Source organism: Chrysochloris asiatica, unplaced genomic scaffold, assembly GCF_000296735.1.
Source record: "Chrysochloris asiatica unplaced genomic scaffold, ChrAsi1.0 scaffold00019, whole genome shotgun sequence".
Taxonomy (NCBI): Eukaryota; Metazoa; Chordata; class Mammalia; order Afrosoricida; family Chrysochloridae; genus Chrysochloris; species Chrysochloris asiatica.
Window position 1 is genome coordinate 4,622,960 of NW_006408537.1, and position 18,889 is coordinate 4,641,848.

At 42.7% G+C, this 18,889-nt stretch overlaps 1 protein-coding gene across 1 annotated transcript in view; it reads left to right on the forward strand.

Annotated features, from left to right (window-relative positions):
• Positions 1-2,450: 2,450 nt before the first annotated feature.
• LRRC1 (leucine rich repeat containing 1) overlaps positions 2,451-18,889 on the forward strand; it is a 165,254-nt gene continuing 148,815 nt past the window's right edge. The window contains exon 1 of the mRNA XM_006835723.1: positions 2,451-2,886. Coding sequence (XP_006835786.1) covers positions 2,728-2,886 — 159 coding nt within the window. The 5' untranslated portion in view covers positions 2,451-2,727. The remainder of the gene's footprint in view (positions 2,887-18,889) is intronic.

Below are 18,889 nucleotides of genomic sequence, written 5' to 3' on the forward strand. Positions count from 1 at the left end.
TTGGAACCGACTCCACGACACATAACAACAACAAACAAAAACGTATTTATCATTTAAAGTGCATGTGGTGAGGCTTGTTGGATTTACAAAGCAAATGGGACAGTATCTGCTGTCAAAGAGGTAATTTGGCCATGGTGTTGTAGTTATGTGTTGTCGAGTCAGTACTGATTCATAGTGATCTGGTATAGGGTTTCCAAGGAGTGGCTGGTGGATTTGAACCACCAATCTTGTGATTAGCAGTCCAGTGCTGATCCTACTGTGCCACCAGGACTCCGATTTAATTATTTGTTTTTGTTGTTAAGTGCTGTTGAGTCTGTTACAACCCACAGTGACTCTGTATACGATTTCGGATGGAGCAGCTGGTGAGCTTGAACTGCCGACCTTTTGGTTCAAACCAACTTTGCAGTCCGCTGCATTAACCCACAGCAAACCAGGACTCAGACCATACAAAAATAATCATAACACAGGGAAGTGTGAACACCAGGGAGAGGCACATATCAAGTGCTTATTGAGGTCATACATTTAGAAAAGACCAGCCATATCTTTTAAACACATTTGGTGTTTATTAAGATAATCTAGTAGATAATCACTGGAAGTTTGCATATTGAGGCAGACAGGCATTATTTATTATTTTTTAAAGCCTTTGTTAAACTCCTAAAGACAGTGATTTACTCCCAGTTCCAGACATCGCCCATCAGCTCTCTACAAAGAGTAGCACAAAATGGGCTCTATATGTTTTTGTTTTTTTCTTTTCAAAGCAAGATGAAGAAAGCAGGGCTAAGGTTTGAAAGTCCAGTCAAGCCTTTCTTGAGAAGGTAGGAATCAAATCGGCACAAAGAAAAGGAGGGGGTGGAGTCAGTGGAGCGGGTGCAGCAACAGTTGATAAACACTGCAGTGAGGTTAAGGTGATCAGGCTGGGATAGAAATTAAAAGACAGTGTAGTGGTCCCTCCTTAGTAGAGTTGAATGAGGAAGTGTCTCCCTTACCACATCTCCCCTGTGAAATCCATCTGTCATTGCACAGTTGGAACCGAAGGGAGAATCTGAGTCCGTTTTTAGCTCTAACTCAAGCTATCTTCTTTCCCCCCATTATCTCGCATCCCGTGTCGCTGGCCTTGCAGCCATGGAGCTGCAGGCATGATGCAAAAACTAATTTCAGACCAAAATTTATCATGGCCACTGAGCAGGCTTAGCTTTCAATCTTTGGTGGACTCCACGACTCCAGATTTTAGGTCTGGCAGTTCAGGGGCGGGAGATCTGTGGTGTCGTGGCAGAGGCCACAGGTGGAACTAGCAGTTTGAGCGAAGTTAAAGGAGGAAGCTTGGAGATTAAGGGTGACCAGGCTGGGAACCAAAGGAGACGCTGAGAAAACAATGATATAATATGGTTGGCCTTGACCTGGTCGGCTCCCCTTTGTGGAGAGCAGTTCGTTATTCCGATACGCGGAGTGTGGTGCTTCCTGGGAGAAGAGCGACAGTTCAGTGTCCAGCAGAGCTCAGTGGAAAGCGTTTGGGGGTGGTGGTGAGGACAGCTAGGGAATTGTCGTTACTACCCAGTAGTGGTCCTCTCGAGCCCTCCCTAGCTACACCTTTGCAGGAACAGGGTGTTGGTGAAGAAGCTTAAGGTACGATGCAGGGAGTTCACTTGGACTTTCCCGAGAGACTCCACTCCCCCATGTCGTAGTCGGGGCTGGTAGCCAGGACCGTACATCTGGTCAGCCTGGAACCGGTTCAGAAGCTCACCTTTGTCACCTCAAGTTTTGGCACTTGGGCTCCTGTCTGGATGCACTCGGACCTATAAGGATCCGAGACTCTGACGCTCATTGGGAGGGTATTCATTATTAATAAGGGATTCCTTATTACTAAGCATATAAACAACGATCACTGAAGATGTGCTCCTGGTTACAAAACGTGCAGCTGATGCCTCCGCCCAGAGGGCAGGGCAAGGGCCGGTGCGCCCCTGTCCCACTAGTGTGGGCAGCGCGCGCACAAGAGGCTCGAGAGCAGCATTAAGGGAAGTGCAGACACCGCAACATCACACCAAATCCTATAGCTCTGGGTGCCCAGAACTCTCAAGGTATGCTTCGGGGCGGTCCTGTCTGACCCCGGAAGAGAAAGTTGTTTTGGGGAGGAGAAAGAGAGGAGAAGGAGACTGAGTAGAAATAAAAACCAAAGTTGTTCGGATCCCCTCTGGCGCGCCCCCACCCTCACCTATCTCTGCAACTTTGCCCTGACCCCTCTAGAGTCTGGTTTTCCCCTACGGTTCGAGGCTTCCCGGGTCCCAGCTGAAGTTAGGGTACAGCGGGCTCCGGGTCCGCAACTCCCCCGACCCTCTCAGGATCTAGGTCGCCAGGAAAACCCGGAGCGGAGCATCCTCCACGCCGGGAAACGCCCTGGGCGCGCGCCCACTGCCGCGCATGCTCGGTGCGCGCGCCGGCGGCGAGTAGGAAGCTCCGTGCGGCGGCAGCAGAGGCAGCGTCGGCTGTGGCCACTGCAGGGTGGGAGGGGGCGGACCGCCTGGCGGGTGGGGGCGCTGGGACTTGGCTACGACTCCCGTCCGAGGTGTCTGGGAGCGTTTCGGATCTCGAAGCCCTGCGCGAGCAGCGAACGAGTTGGGGAGCCAACGAGCGCCGAGCGAACAGCGGGTGGAGCGAAGCCGTCGAGCGGAGCGGGCTGGGAGCCCGGGTCTCGGAGGCTCGGGACCCGGCTCCAGTCGCGGCGGGGCGGCGATGTTCCACTGCATCCCCCTGTGGCGGTGTAACCGTCATGTGGAAAGCATCGACAAGCGCCACTGCTCGCTGGTCTATGTCCCCGAGGAGATCTACCGCTACGCCCGCAGCCTGGAAGAACTGCTGCTGGACGCTAATCAGCTCCGCGAGCTGCCCGAGGTGAGTGGCCGGCCTCACCTGCGCGCCGCCTTCGGGGAGCGCGGTCCGACCGGGTCAGCTGCGCCCCTTCCTCTCCCGCTCCCTCCTCTGCGATTCCTCTCCCAGCTTTGGGCTCCATCCCCGCAGCTGGACCCACGGAACCACTCTCTCCTTCATTCACCTGCTTTCTCCCTTTGCCTTGTCCCGCCTTCCCCCACCACCCTCCCATTTTAAAAGTTTCTTTTCTTGTTACACAAAGCGACTTGGTGTTTTCCAAGTAGAAAGAAAGCTTGTGTGTTTGGAGAAACGTTCTGGACTGATAAGTCTTTTGGATACTTATCAAGGTACTTTCCTCCTAACACCTGGCAATTGTGCATGGCCAAGTGAACCAGATGGCTGTCCCTAGATGGAGGGACCAAGCGCTGGATCTCATGCCCTGGGGCCATTCTCCCCATCTGCGTTCTTTGACCACTGGCTGGGACGCGTCTCTCCTTTGTCCCGGGCAGGTTCCCCAGGAAGCGGGCAGCGCGCTAGGAAGCCGCACTATCTCGGCATCTTCCGAGGAATCTACTTGGCCTTATCGCGGGCGGTGCTCCGAAGAGCTAGAAATAGGCAGGCCTTCCTTGTCTGGAGCCGCAGTGAGCTGGAAGGGTATGGAGGAAGTCTGGGCCTGGGAAGCTGTGGGCAGGTGCCCTTATGTCCGGCCCCCAGGCTTTGCCTTCATGGACCTGTTGCATGTTTAGGGCCGCGGTGAATGTCAGCCCCGTGCGCCTGGCGTTTTCTTCTCCCGGAACAGCAGTATTCAGCCTGCAGACTTCTGTCTTTGCAGTGATGCATTACCTCTTCAGACTTGTTTACGTACATTAATCACTCTGCTTTCGCCTAACTTGCCTAGCGACACAGGCTAACTGTGCTTTAATGGGGGTTCAGGGGTGGAGGGTGGGTGGGCTGAGAACTTTAACCTTTGAGCTTTTCTCAGGAATTTAGCTTAACTAACTTTTAGGACAGAGGAAGGCACCCCAAATCCAGGCTACAGGAAATCAGTGTACAGTAATCCAAAGGTGTGCAGGAAGTAGGAACTCTGCAAGCGTCCAGGAGAGGGCCGAAAGGCCCAAGACTGGAAATTCAGCTTGGTTGAACTTTAGTTAATGTCACAGGAACATTTACTAGTCAAATGTCCTGGCTTGTCCCAATAACCTGATATGGTCTCTAGCACTGACAGATTGTTTTAGAAATCAGAACTGTGTTTCCCTTATTTTAAGTGTTATTCTTTTTCTTGGATTAATTTTTACTTGGTTCGTGTGGAATGTATGTGTAATCATGAAGATTATCCTAACTAGGATCTTTGCAAAGCTTTCCCTCTTGTCCTTGTTCTCTCCCCTACCTCCCATTCCTACCCCCCCCCCCCCCCCAAACTACCACACACACACTTTATTTAGCTTGGAAGCTGAAAAGTCATCTAGCTCACTCAGGCATTCATTATTTTGCAGGCATTTTCAAACACATGACTTTGTCCTTTAGTTTTGTTAAGTTTGACTTGGTTGTGTAATCTTTAGGCATTGCTGTAACCAGAAGTTTAGAATACGTAGTTTAGTACTTTTCAGAATGGAGTAGTTAAAGACTGAATGAAAAGTCCTTCAAATACAGGCATTACTGTCTCCGGTCTCCGTGGTGGTACTTTTGTTTGTTTGTTTTTTTTTACAGAACTGGAAGATTTTCTTTGATGAGGTTGGCTTTTCACTCCCTTCTGCAAAGCTTGTGGGTTTTCCTGTAACGTTGGAGAATGCAGTTGTTATGGGAAATTACTGTTTTTGCAGTGCTAGGTATTTTTATTGGTTCTAAATAAAAATTCAGGAGCTCAGAATATAGTCTGATGTTGTTGGTTAGTGCTGTCCAGTTGGTTCCAGCTGGTTGATTTGAACCACAAACCTTGCAGTTGGCAGTGTAGTGCTTATCTCATAGTGCCACACCAGAACTCCTGATACCACTCTGTAAATACGGTAAATACACCCATTTCTTTTACAAAGACTAGAGGTGGTCTTGCTTATGGGTAATTATTGCTCAGATTTTGTTAAGTGCAATTGAGTCGTTTCCAACTCATAATGATCCTGTATAGAGTTTTCTAGGAGCTGGTGAGTTTGAGCCACCGATCTCGTGGTTCTCAGTCCAGTGCTGATCCTACAGCACCATACCAAGATTCCATAATTATTGCTCTGACAGCTCTTATTTTTTTTTTTAAAGCCATTCAAAATCTGGTTCTCTCACTGACTTATTGTGTGAATGTGTACATGAGACTCAATTACCATGAAACACAAAGATTTGTTCCATTCACTGTTAAATTCTTTCTTTGAGCTGTCTGTTGTTTCACCCCTGACATCTGTGTAACTCATTAGTACTGTTCACTGCTGTCCCTGTGTCCCCCCCCAGCTTGGCTCTTTACTTGCCACTTCAACAGCAGGTCACACCTCAAAGGTCATCGTGTGACAGCCACACAGCTCTATGTTCTTGTCTCTGTAACTGTTTGGAATCACAGCCAAAGGGGAGGACTGCACCCTTATTCCAAACAGCAAAGATACACATTCTCTCCAGGTCTCAGGATAATGAAAAGCACTTCCTGGTCTGCAGCCTCTGATTTACTTCATCCCCCTCATTTTACAAATGGAGGAATGGAGAGTCAGAACTGAAGTGCCTTTCTCAGGGCCATCCAGCTGGTTAGAGGCAGACTTACCAGCTTTGGACACCCAGCAGGATTCTGGGCCCATTCGTTTTTTTTTCACACCCATCAAACCTTCAATTATTCAGCCTCTCATATTTTACTCCTGTTATTAAAACTTGGCCTCAGTCAGCCAAGCCTTTACTGAGCTTCCATTATTTGCTAGTTAGAGGGACTATAGGGATTAAAGAAGGTACTGATTCTTATGAGCTCCTCACAGCTTGGTTGGGGAGACATGACTTTATTACTGCTGTGGTGAGTGTGGGGTAGAGAGGGCGCCACAGTGATCAGACTTTCATCACTGAGAATTTGATGCTTTCTTGCCTTACTCTAACCTTGACCTTTTGCTGAACCGGCACCACCAACCACACCACCAGCTGTGGTTCAACTTTGTGGCAGCCTGTGGACTCTTCTGTCCAGCCGAGAAAACATCAGAACTCTAATGTTAGGCTGGCTCTAGTTACATTATATTCTCATCATTCTTTCCCACTGACCCCACACACTCGTTTGATCATTTTGGGATATATATAAACAGAGTTCACGAGCACAGAGTTGGGTACCCAGAAGGTACTACTCAATGCAGTTATTTAAAAGAATGTAGAGTCTACAAAAATTCTCTCATGTTTTTCTTTCTTTTCCCTTAAATCCACCACTGCTACGGCATCTAGCCATTTCCAATAAGAGGAAAGAATATTCCAGTTGGGACTTCAAACATAATGCTCATCCATGTAGTAAAGTTGGTTTGTCTTCCCCCATAGGATCTTAGACTTCTCCTTTGTAATTCTTTAATGTCTGATGCCTTTAGTTGTCCTCCCAATGTACACTGGTTCTTAAATACACGAAAACCTGTGAAAGCCAGAATCTCTGTAAAGTGAACACCTGTCAGAGAAGGAAAATTCAAATATCTTCTACTAATATTGTTGTTGTTGTTAAGTGCTGTGGAGTTGGTTCCAACTCAGAGCAACCATGTACAGGGTTTCCAAGGAACAGCTGGTGGGTTTTAACTACTGACCATGTAGTTATTAGTTCAGTCCTTATCCTACAGGACCACACCGAGAGCAATCAAAAAGTGGTAAGACAGCACCCTATTAAAGATGGAAACCTTGTGAGACTTGGAAGAACAGGGAAGTCTCTTTGAGTTCCAGCACTCCTAGGCTTCACTGTGCCTTGAAATATGTGCCTTACTGCTCTCTCTCTTAAAACACAGTGTTTAGGGTGGTGGTGCTTGGTGGTTATGTGCTGTGGAGTCAGTTCTGACTCATAGTGACCCTGTACAGAGTTTCCGAGGCTTACTGGAGCAGAAAGCCACATCTTTCTCCCACGGAACAGCTGGTAGTTTCAAACTGCTGACCTTGTGATTCGCAGCCCGATTCGTAACCACTACGCTACCAGAGTAGACAGTAAGTATTTGAATGAATGCTGTCTTTCATTGCTTAAAACATTGATTTTCATCTTGCCACCTCTTGTTAGAGTTCAACTGATCACTTGCTGATTGTCACGTGGCATTCTCTCAAATACTTGTTTACTCTGTTTATTCTTTCTCTGTATGCTGCTTTATTATTTTTTTTTATAGACCTTAGAGCACTTGTCACTACCCACCTCTAAACTGTATATTTGCTTTTTCTTGCCTGTCTCCTCTACTAGAATATCAACTGTGTGAGGGCAGAGATCCTTTTGTTTCCAGTTGAGCCTAGAACAGTGTCTGGTACATAGTGGGCACTTAAATGCTTATTGCATGAATGAGTTCTAGTGTGTGTGTTGGTCATAGGTTGGCTGCCCCTGTTTCTTAGTCATCATAATTACCCCTCCTACATTCTGACTTTTATTTATACCAATCTCTTGAAAATAGCAATGCTTATAAAATCCAGGGATCTTGTCTTACCACTCTTTGTTCTCCATCTCTTTTGAGCAGGGCACCTTTGACTGCCTTATATTTGAAATAATTTTTATGAATTATAAGCATCGTTACTATGAATATGACTTCAAGTTCAACTTCACCAACTATGACCTGTTAGAATATCATCTCCTTTTTTTGTTGTAAGCTCACTAGGTTTCTATTTATGCTTGTCTCCCAAACTTTTTCCAGTGCATCTATTTCTGCAGAGTGGGAAAGCCGTTTTTATTTCTCAGATGTTCACGGACTGATCTTTAAGGTTTCCTCTCTCCTTTACATCCATCTAGTCACCAAGTTCTTTCATTTCGTCCTTTAGAATGCCATCTTTTCTCTCTCAGTCTCCCACTCCCATGTTGTTGGTGTACCGTGCATTCTCATTGTCCATGGCTGGTCTCTTGTTGAAGCTCTTCAGTTATAGGACTTGTCTTTTTATTATTATTACTGTTAATATTTTATTTTTGGCAAAAATACACATAGCATAACCTACTCTCTCATTCAGTAGTTTCTACACATAATCATCAGTGAGACTGGATGTACTGTGTCTTCACCAACCTTATTTCTGTTCTGGTTGTTTCACATTGATTTAAAACCCCTGCCCTGCAACCTTGTCCTCTGAACTTTAAAATAGCGGTTGTCCATCAGCTCTTTTTTCATTTTCAAACGATTCTGTTGTTGATGTTGTAAACATATGGAATAACGCATACAACAGTTCAACTGTTTCTAAATGTACAATTCAGTGATACTGATTATATCTTCAGGTTGTGCAAATAGTCTCACCCTCTTTTTCTGAGTTATTCTTCCCTTATTAACATAAAATCACTGTTTCCTTAGGTTCCTATCTGATCTTTCACATCTTTTGTTACTTTGATCTCATATAGATTTTAGAAGAGCTTAATGCTTAGGGCAGACCTTTGTTTTACTAGTTAAACTAAATAATTTTACTTAAAGAAGATTTCCGGGGATATTTGTGTTTTGAGGTGTAAGGATTAGATCAGAGCAATAATTTCAGAGGCTCATTCAGCTTCAGTGCCTCCAGAAAGTCTGAAGTCTGCAAGAATTTGAAATTTTGAGGTGCATTTTCCCTTTTTTAACCAGGATTCTTTTATGGTTAGAATCTTTGATCAAAATGTTCAATAATGGTAGATGGGCACCATCTTCTGGTCTCATGGTCAAAGATGCAGTTTTTCTTGGGGGCAGTCAGCCACACATTCCACATCTTCCTCTTCCTTACTTTTCCCCTTACTTTGTTGCTCCAGGTAAATATAGGCCAATTATTGTGTACTGAATGGCCGTTTGCAAGCTTTTAAGACTCCATACACTACGCACCCAACTAGGAGGTAGAACAGAACACATTATTAGGCCCGTTAACTGGGATGTCCAATGAAACCAGACCCTAAACTAATTGACAACGATCACAAAAATCTGTGCAACCCTACCTCAGTCAGTGCAATTTGTCCATCTTCGTTTCCTTAATCTTTATAAATATTTTTTAAAAGTAACATAGTACCAAAGGGAGACAGTCTTTACACTTTTTTTTAACTTAGTTTAAAGGTGACTTCAGGGGGTGGTTACTATTCAATGTTTGAAGAGAAATTTGAGTCAGCAGCTTCAGTAGGTCTATGTCCAGTGAGTCTGCATTCTATAAGAATTTGACATTGTATTCCACATGTCTGTTTTTATCAGCATCCATCTATTGTGTACTGGGCTTGTCTTGAAGAGGGCAAGGGAGGAGGAACCAGATAGTTGCGAATACTGCTTCCATCACATGGATACTTTCAGAACTGTCAATTCCCAGGTGTTAGCTTAGTCAGGAGGTAATGGGTTTAAAGTATCTTACAGCCTGCCAACATGCACTTACATCTAGGATGTAGAAGACCTTTCTGGATACTGTTGTCAGACACTTTTATTAGAGAACAATGTTTCTTAAACTGGAATTTGAAGATATTTTGCAAGTTTCTAAGTTATTTTTTTAAAACCATGACTAAGTTTTAAAACATCTTTTCAGTAATAAATAAAAAAGATCATAGATTCTGGAATATATGGATGGCCTTATAAATGAGGTTAGAGTGCTTATTTAGTAGTCTCCAGTGACTGGGGAAAGCAGGTATAGATTCAGTATAGAAATGATGTGCTTTTATCCAGTGATGGCTGTAAAATACATGAACAAAATTTCATGACAGTTTAACTTGTGGATAATGATTGGTAATTGAAGGGGTCACAGAGCCCAAGGTAGAGGATGCACACAGAATTGCCAGGAATTTAAACTGCAAGTGCAGCCAGTTCTCATTTGCATTATAAGCAGAGATACAGTATTTATAAAATCACATCATTGTCATGTTAACTAAATGTTGAGTTCTTTTGAATTTTATTGGTGTCATATAGCATAGCATAGTGCTTAGGAGTAGGGTTGCCAACTGCAAGGTCAGCAGTTCGAAACTACCAGCGGTTCTGTGGGAGAAAGATGAGGCATTCTGCTCTCTTAAAGATTTATAGCCTTGGAAACCCTGTGCAGGGTCACTATAAGTCGGAATCGACTCCACAGTACTTAACAACAACATCAGCTTTTTAGAAGGCTTTGCCTTGTTTCTTAAGGAATTTTTTTTAAAGAAGGACATACCTAGTTTTATGTTGTTGTTGTTAAGTGCCGTCAAGTCAGTTCCGAGCCATAGCAACCCTGTATACTGGTGAGCTTGAACTGCCGACCTTGCAGTTCAAACGGCTTTGCAGTCTGGCGTATTAACGCACAGTTCCACACCAGGACTCCAGTTTTATGTTAGTACATCATGTTTAAATAACATTATAATAAAAATAATTTAATTTTACACTGCAGGAGTCGGAGCTCTGGGGAGCAAGGGAGTATTTTTCCTTTATAGTGGCAGTCCGTATACTTCTCAAGTTAAAGGCAGCAAGAGTTCTCGTTTCTTAGATCTCCTGTTATTGGTGCAGTATTATTCTTATAGAGTTTCACACTTAGTTGTTTCTGGTTGTTCTCATGTGTTAGTTGAGTCCCTCCTGCACATTATACTCCCCCCACCACATTTTGCAGGTAAGGAAATTGAGACCTAGAGAAGTTGTAATTTGCTTAGGGTGAGTAGAAATTAGAGTCTCTTTGATTTAACAGACATGTAGTGCCTATCTGTTGCATATTAATAATGATGATAGCCACTACTTACTGGGATTTTATTGGACTCCAGACATTCTATTAAGTTCCATACATGAAATATACCTCATAACAACCCAATTTAGCCATTATACTTTCAATTTTGAAAATGAAGATGCTGAAGCTTATGGGTGTTTAAGAAACATGATTAAGGTCATTTTTAGAGAAACTATTTGACCCAGTTCCCTGGGTGTTATTAACACCATGCTGTGCTGCTCTACCTGGGAGTTTACCAAGGAGCAAAGAGACGGGTTGGGAGTTGGATGAGTACTTAGAGGATGTCTCTGCAAACCACCATAACAGCTTTAAGAAGTCTCTTGCTTTCTGGGGAGTTGAAAGAAGGCTTTCAAGGTAGTGGTATTCAAACTGGACAGGCAGGAGTGAAAAAGCACGTGGTTGCTGCTGAAACCAGTCGTTCCTAGGTTGTCTAGAATGTGGGCTGCATGAGTGCGGGCTGACTAGAGGAGCCTGGGTTCCAATTATAAAGGGACTTGGTCAGTTTTGCTACAGAATGGAGATGAATTCCATTCTGTAGACAGAAGAACCTCATTGAAGGCAGGTAAGCAAATGTGCAATATGGCTAGATCTTTGTTTAAGAGACTAGAGTCAGGGAGACTAGTCAGGAGCCCCTTGGAGTAGACTGTTGGGTGCTGCTGCGTATATTCTGAGTCATAGTGACCCCGTCTATAGACAGAGCAGAACTGACACATAGTGTTTCCTAGGCTGTAATCTTATATGGGATCAGATCAGCATATTTTTCGTTGGTGGGTTTGAACCACTGACCCTTTGATTAGCAGATGAGTGTGTAACCATTGCTTTACTAGGGCTCCTTGCTTTAGGCTAGGTCAGAGTAAAGGATGAAGGGAGGGAGATGGGATTGTCAAGGATTTTTATACTAGGAGTTTTCTGCCCTTTAGTTATTGTTGTGTTGTTGTTAAGTGCCATTTGTTGAGTTGGTTCCTAGTCATAGCGACCCCTATAGGGTCAGGGAGCCACTTGTGGGTTTGAACCACTGACTTTGTGATTAGCAGTTCAGTGCTTATCTTTACGGCACTGCATCAGGAACATTTCATAAATATTTGCCTACCACAAAATACAAAGATGTGTCTCCTTTCGCTGGGCGTATTTTCCTTGATTGTGTAGTGTCCCTGTTCTCAACTTACAAATTGTACTCTAAATTATAGTAAGTCTGTATTTAGGAATTTGTTTGGGAAAGAGATGGACAGCCAGAAGCATTGTGGGTATAAAGAGCTTGTTTATTTCTGGATTTGTTCAGATGAATGTGGTCATCAAGTTTATGAACATGTACCCACAATGACACTGGTTATCCTGTGGAGTCTTTTTCTGAGTAATATGAATGTGGACTGTGTACTATTCCAAGAACTTTAGTTTCATTATCTTCTGCTAAGGCTTTAAAAGAATAATACTTAGAGAATTTTTGTTTATTATCCTAGAATAATTTGGAAATAAACTGGTAGCTGACCTGACTTCTTAAAAAATAATTCAAGTTTTTTGAGAAAAAGTAAATACAATCATTTAATAAAACTTTTCTAGAGTTGACATTGGAATGCCTGTGTGTTGCAGATGAGTATTGTGCTCGACTGCTAATCGACATGACATGTTGGTGGTTCAAGTCCAGCCAGAGTTGTTTTGGAAGAAATGCCTAGTAGTCTACTTATGAAAAATTAGTTCAAAACCCTCTGGAGCACAGCTCTACCCTAACATACATGGGTTTGTTGATGTAGATTAAATCATGCTCTTAGTATGATAAAATGGCAAAATGAACCTGCTCCCACAGTCTTTACTCCGCTCTTTTCAGAAGCTTCCAGTGAGAAGAAAACCCCTCAACCTGTTTTCACACCATTCCATTGCACTATACTATCTGCTAGAACTTGCAACTTCTGTTAACTGTGATGAGTAGGCACTTGGAATCTCTTTACAAAAGACCCTTTTATTCCAGACTTGAAATTTTAGAGGCAATGTACAGATATTCACACAGGAGGGTCAGAAGTCATATTGTAAACATTTCTTAACATTGATGACACAATTTTCAACCATGATTTTGATGTGGCACCAGGGGCTTTGGCTCTTATGGGTGAGATCCAGGGAGTGCTGCAGTCTTCTCTCTCTGCTCAGAGAAGTCTTGGGAAAGTTAGCCTGCCTTAGAACTGTACCCAGATGTGTGGCTAGAAATGCTTGTCCTCTCCCTCATAAGGTAGTTATGAGGAGTGGTGAGATCGTGGGCCAGACTTTGGTAAATGCATAGAAGCAACTTTTGGATGTCCATTAACTTTCTCTTGGGTATTATTTAGTGGACAGGAATAGTAATTTGCTATTGCATGTGGTATTTAAGAAGAGCTGATGGTATGTATATGCATGTGTGTGTGTGTAGTGTACTGTAAACTCTTATAAAGTGAGAGGGAATACTGTAGATTTTGCTTTGCTCATCATTATTTTGAAGAGTATTTTTAGGTGGTCGTTTCTAGATCCAGAGAATTTAACACAGTTGAAAGAAACTTGGTATATTTATTTTCAAGGACCCCAAGGAGTAGGTCTGAGATGTAGTGGATGGAAAGAGATATTACATTTATGTACAGTATATTACAGATGGGTTTTTGGATTGTGTGGTCACAGGGAGAGGATTCTGCCCTTCCTGACCATTGTTGTTACCTTTCTTCCACAACTCACACCCACTTTTGGTGAAAAGATAATCAGGAGGGGCTGTCAGCTGGCTTGTGGTAGGTAGGAACTAGGAATTGGAGTCAGATGAGCAGTTGTGAAGCTTAGGAAGTGGTTTTCAAACTTTGTGGGATGTCATGTGGGGCTATAGCTACTTGCCTTGATATTCAGGCAATATCTGTGAGGTTCTTGCTACTTACTGTAAGTAGCAAGGACTGATTTTTTGATTTTGAGTTTTGCTGCACAATTTTCTCTCCCACTCTATCCAGGATCTTTTAATGTGATCCCTTTCAGAGCACTTGGTTGTGGTAGTTGGGCATTATCGAGTTCATATGATCTTAGGGTTGTGGAGACTGATGTCTGCATGGTCTGTTAGTCCTTTGGACTAACTTTCCACGCATCTTTGATTTTCATCACCCTTTTTTTCTCCAGGTTGGGAGAGATCAGTAGTTGCAATTTAGATGACCTTCTGTAAACTTTTAAGACCCTGTTTGTTGCTCACCAAAGTAGAATGTAGAACATTGTCTTTGTGGACTATGTTATGCCAGTTGGTATCCCTGAGACTATGATCCTGGGGTCCCAGGCCTAGCCATTCATTCCTTCAGGGTGTTTGGTTGTGTCTAAGAAATTTTCCTAACCTTGCCCCCTGCATTTCCAACATATATTTCTAAATATATCATGGATATATTTGCAGCAAAGGTAAATATCCATGTATAAGTACCCTCTGCCAATGCTATATATATATATTCATTTGTATGCTCCCATCTTCTTCCCACACCCATCCGGTCACGTGCCTAGACTCCACAGATCACTGTTGTTGCAGGATTGTGTATATAACAGTATTTACCTCTATTGTCTTTAACTCTTGCCCTCCTTGCAGTGTTTTTCAGCCCTTTCTATCATTTTTTGCCAGCCTTCCTCTTATTGTATATTACATTTCCTTCGCTGAAGTTAACATGTATCTACTCTCTAGTCTGTAATCTATCTTGTCTTCTCCTCCCATCCATGGTAGCCATCAAAGAATGTTTCTTTTAGTGTGAAAACCTTCTCTTGACTTGTTACAATAAAGGTCTCATACTATATTTGTCTCTTTAAGGTAAATTTCAAGGTCAATAATTGCTAGTTGTAAGGATATCAGTGTTAGAAATCTAAACTGATATTCCTTGATTGTCAAAGTTGTTTTTTTTCCCTCCCAAATCAGAGTTGAATTGAGCCCTAGAGATTATAGAAATGTACTCATTTTACAGCTAAAGAAATAAAATATGGGGAGGTAAAAATACAGGCCACACATTCTTCTGCCTTCTGCCAAGTCTGGTATCGGTGCGGGGCTGGATAAATGGCCTACAAACTTGCTTTGTTGTCGAGGCTGCTTGTATCCTGCCTGCCATTATTTTCTGTAGCTCTGGAAAAACCTCCCAGGTAGGTTTGGTCAGTTCATGAAATATTTGTGCTAGGTCTGTGCTAGTTTTTTTGAAGAGTAACATCTAATTTTTTGCTTTAAAGTAGGTTAGGATATTTACTCTAGGAGAGTTGTTGTTAGGTGTAGTCAGGTCGGTTCTGATTTATAGTAGTCCTGTGCATAACAGAAAGAAATACTGCCTGGTCTTGCACTATCCTCACAGTTGTTATTACCTTTAAACCCATTGTTGCTGCTACTGTGTCAATCCGTCTTATTGGGGGTCTTCCTCTTTTTCACTGACCCTCCATTTTTCCAAGCTTGATGTCCTTCTTCAGAGATGGATCCTTCCTAATCACAAGACTAAAGTATGAGAGACAAAGTGTCATCATCTTTGTTTCTCAGGAGCATTCTGGGTGTACTTCTTCAAACACAAATTTTTTTCTTCTTCTGGTGGTCCATATTTCAGTATTCTATCCCAACCCTGTAATTCAAATGCATCAATTCTTCTATTGTCTTACTTTTTCATTGTCCAACTTTCATATCCATTGAAAGTACCATGGATTGGGTCAGGTGCACCATAGTAACTGATGTCTTTATTCTTAAAACACTTTAAAGAGGTCTTTTACAGACAATTTGACTAATGCAGTACGCTGTTTGATTTCTTGACACTGCTTCCAGAAGCATTGATTGTGGATCCAAGAAAATTGAAATTTTTGACAACTTCAATCTTTTCTCCATTTATCTTGATGTTAGTTTTTGGTCCAGTGGTGAAGATTTTAGTTTTCTTTACATTGAGGTATAATCCATACTGAAGACTGCAGTTTTTGATCTTCATAAGTAAGAGTTTAGTGCTGTGTTATTCCTAATGTAGTTTATAGTGTCCGTCCAGTAGGCCTACAAAGCCAAGAATCACTGGAGGTGACTCTGACGGTTGAGAGTGGACATTGACAACTTTGGAGGACTGCTGGCCACTGTTTTTCACTCAGATTGGCATCTTCCAGGATCACCTGCTTTGTCTCCTGGAGAGGAAGGGGCAGTGGCCTTGGTGGACACCAGGTTTACAGGTGACTGTATGAGGAATGTGGTAGTGCTGAAGTAGCCCAATTCATTGTTGTGGCTGTTGGCTCCCAGGGGGGAAACCTGTTTTATGCTGGGGTTCAGTCCAGACTATGTTGTGGAATCTTGCCATCATAAGACTAGACCAGAGACAGGGGTCCAAACCAGAACTCTGAGTCCACAATTTCTCTTTACTTAGGGGATTGAAGTAGATAAGGAATCTTATCACTTCTGCAGATAAGGAATCCTCAAGCTTGCACAAAAATAGTCAGGTTTTCACCGGAAAATCTATGGAACTTTCTGCCACCAATATGCTTTACTTTGGCATGTCTAGCCTCTAATTTCAAAGTCAGTAGATTTTTCTGTCACATTTTTAGCTCCTTAGAAAGTAGAGGATGAATTTGAGAGGGAAGCAAGTTGTTTAACTTGTCATCTAAGACACTTTATGGCACTTTGAAATAGCTGCTTTGTGTGGTTTTTTTGGTTTTGTTTTAAAATAAATACTGTCATCAATATGACCTTTTATGTAAAAATTAGATAAACAGCATTTAATTGATTTCTAAAAAGCAATTCTGCAACTCTTAGCCCAGAGCTTATAAAAATATTTCCAGGCATACTATTTGGTGAACCATGTAAATTGCCAAGTTCCCTAAAGGATGTTTCCAGAGATTTTAGTATAAACCTTCCATACTAGTTGTCTCTTGCCTTGTAAGAAATGACTGTACAATTTTGACTTAAAAGACAATTTTTAAAAAAATTCTGAAAGCATAATGTGAAGTTAAAAAAATACAAACAGAAAGAAAGTCACTTGTTTAATGTACAAAAAAGTCTGAGTAGAACCCAAAGTGAATTAAACCTGATCACATTGCTTTATACCATGATTTAGTTACTCATTTTAAAGTTCACGGATCAAACAATATAAAGTAGAGAGCAATTTAGGGATTAGGAAAGAGATAAAACCAAAACACTGTGGCTACCATATTTATTATTCTATGCTATTAATAGCTGTGCTCATAAGGAGCTCTGGTAGCGTAGTGGTTACAAATCGGGCTGCGAACCTTAAGGTCAGCGGTTCGAAACCACCAGCTGCACCGCGGGAGAAAGATGAGGCTTTCTACTCCCGTAAAGATTTACACCCTTGGAAACCCTATACAGGGTCGCTATGGGTCGGAAACGACTCGATGGCACATAACAACAACAATAGCTGTGCTCACAGAGACTGGCCCTGGGAGGAGGCTCATTGGAATTGAGGTAGTTGGGGATGCAGGACTCTAGTTTTTATTGAAAGTAGCTCTAACCAGCTGGAAAGAGCAGATAGGGCTTTACAGATAGGGAGTTTAGGTGAGATGCCACAACACTGTGGTGTGGAGGAGCATAGTCCCTCATTCTGGGTTGCTTTGGTTCTATTTCTGATCAGGAGGGCAAGATGGTGTGCAATATTTGGGGGGACCTGACGCTTGGGCATTAACTTGGTGTGATGTTGGATGGTACAGCTCCTCCCTTTGTCCTTTTTACTGAAGTCTGAGTTCAGGTCTCTTGAATAGATCAGTATGCATAGTGGGTAGGAGATTTTCCCCTTAGTTGTGACAGTTTGCATAAGTGATTTAGCTTCTCTGCTTCAGGTTACTCATCTGCACAAAGAAGGTAATACTAGTTGCTACCTCATGAGATTATATGAGAAATCAATGAGTTAATATGTATACGATACTGACAACAGTGTCTGGCACGTATAAAGTACACAATAAAATGTGATCATGGTTGCTACTGATATTATTTTTGACTATTTGTGGTAGAGTACTAAACTTTTTCATTCTTTTCTCCTTCAGTTCTTTTCTCAATACCCCATCATAGTGATCTTCCTAAAACACAAATATGATGATGAGTGACTTTCTTGCACCTTCAGAATACCACCTGACTACATCCCTGTTCTCTGCCTACCCGTCCACCTAACCTTCCATCCCATTCCAACTTGAATCTGCTGCTTCAGCTACAGGTAGCTGCCCTGAGTGACTATTTCCTGCTTCTAAGCCCTTGTTTTTATTATTCCATCTGCTGTGAAATCCTCTTTCCCTTCTTTTTTTTTGCCTGGCTGAGTCCTCTTCATCTCCTGGGATGCAGTGCCAGGAGATAATATTCCTCTGGGAAGCTTTCCCTTACCACCTCTCTGGTCTCTTGAGATACCTATGCCATAACTCTTACCTCTGGGTCCCCCCTTACTTCTGTCTCACACCAAAGTGAGTTCCTTAAAGCCACACATCTCTCCTTGCCAGTCCTATTGCCTGATCAGGTAGCTGGCACAGAACAGACATTTAAAAACATATTTGAACAGCATTCTTGGGGAAGTTGTCAGCCCTGTTGGGGAGTGGATTTAGAAATGGCTTTGGGTTGAATCTGAGAAGTGAGAGCTTGAAGACTATGCCAGGAAGAACTGGGCTCTCTGTAGCTCGTGTATGCATGGTTGCATCATGATGGGCTAAGAAGAGCACTGGCTCGGGAGTCTCACAGCCCAGGGTTCTTTGCTGGCTTGGTCCAACCTTGGGCAAATCATGTAATCTCTTGAGCATCAGTTTCCTTATCTGAGTGGTGAAACATTGAGAGATGCTCACTATTTAGTAATGATCTCTTCTGATGCTAGTTTTGTGACTCCATGTCCCACGATAACCTTAAGAGAGTAGTTTCACAGCTGTGTATGTGTTCAGTAAAGTTGCCAATGAGGTTTATGGCACCACAAAGCTAGACTTAACTCATTATAATCAAGGATTTGTTAATAAGGAAGAGCTGCTTCAAGTATTTACCCCTCTGTGGTCAGTGTTTGATTCCCAGAACCAATTAAGGGAAAAAATCAGCAGACTTTCTTCGGTATATACACACACATACACATCCAACAACAGCTACTCTCCAACACTATTTTTTTCTTTCTGTATCAGTTTCATCTTCCCAGACTTTAAAAGTAAGGTGAAATGGGCACTTGGCTGGCACTTTCTGTTGCCTTCTTGAGTGAACTCAGGCAATTCAAACATGATTGAAACTTCACTTTTGGTTTGAAGTACTTCAGAGACCGCATTTCAGGAAACTTAATTTCGGGGCTTTTATTGTTCTGCTAAAATATATGTTATATACCCT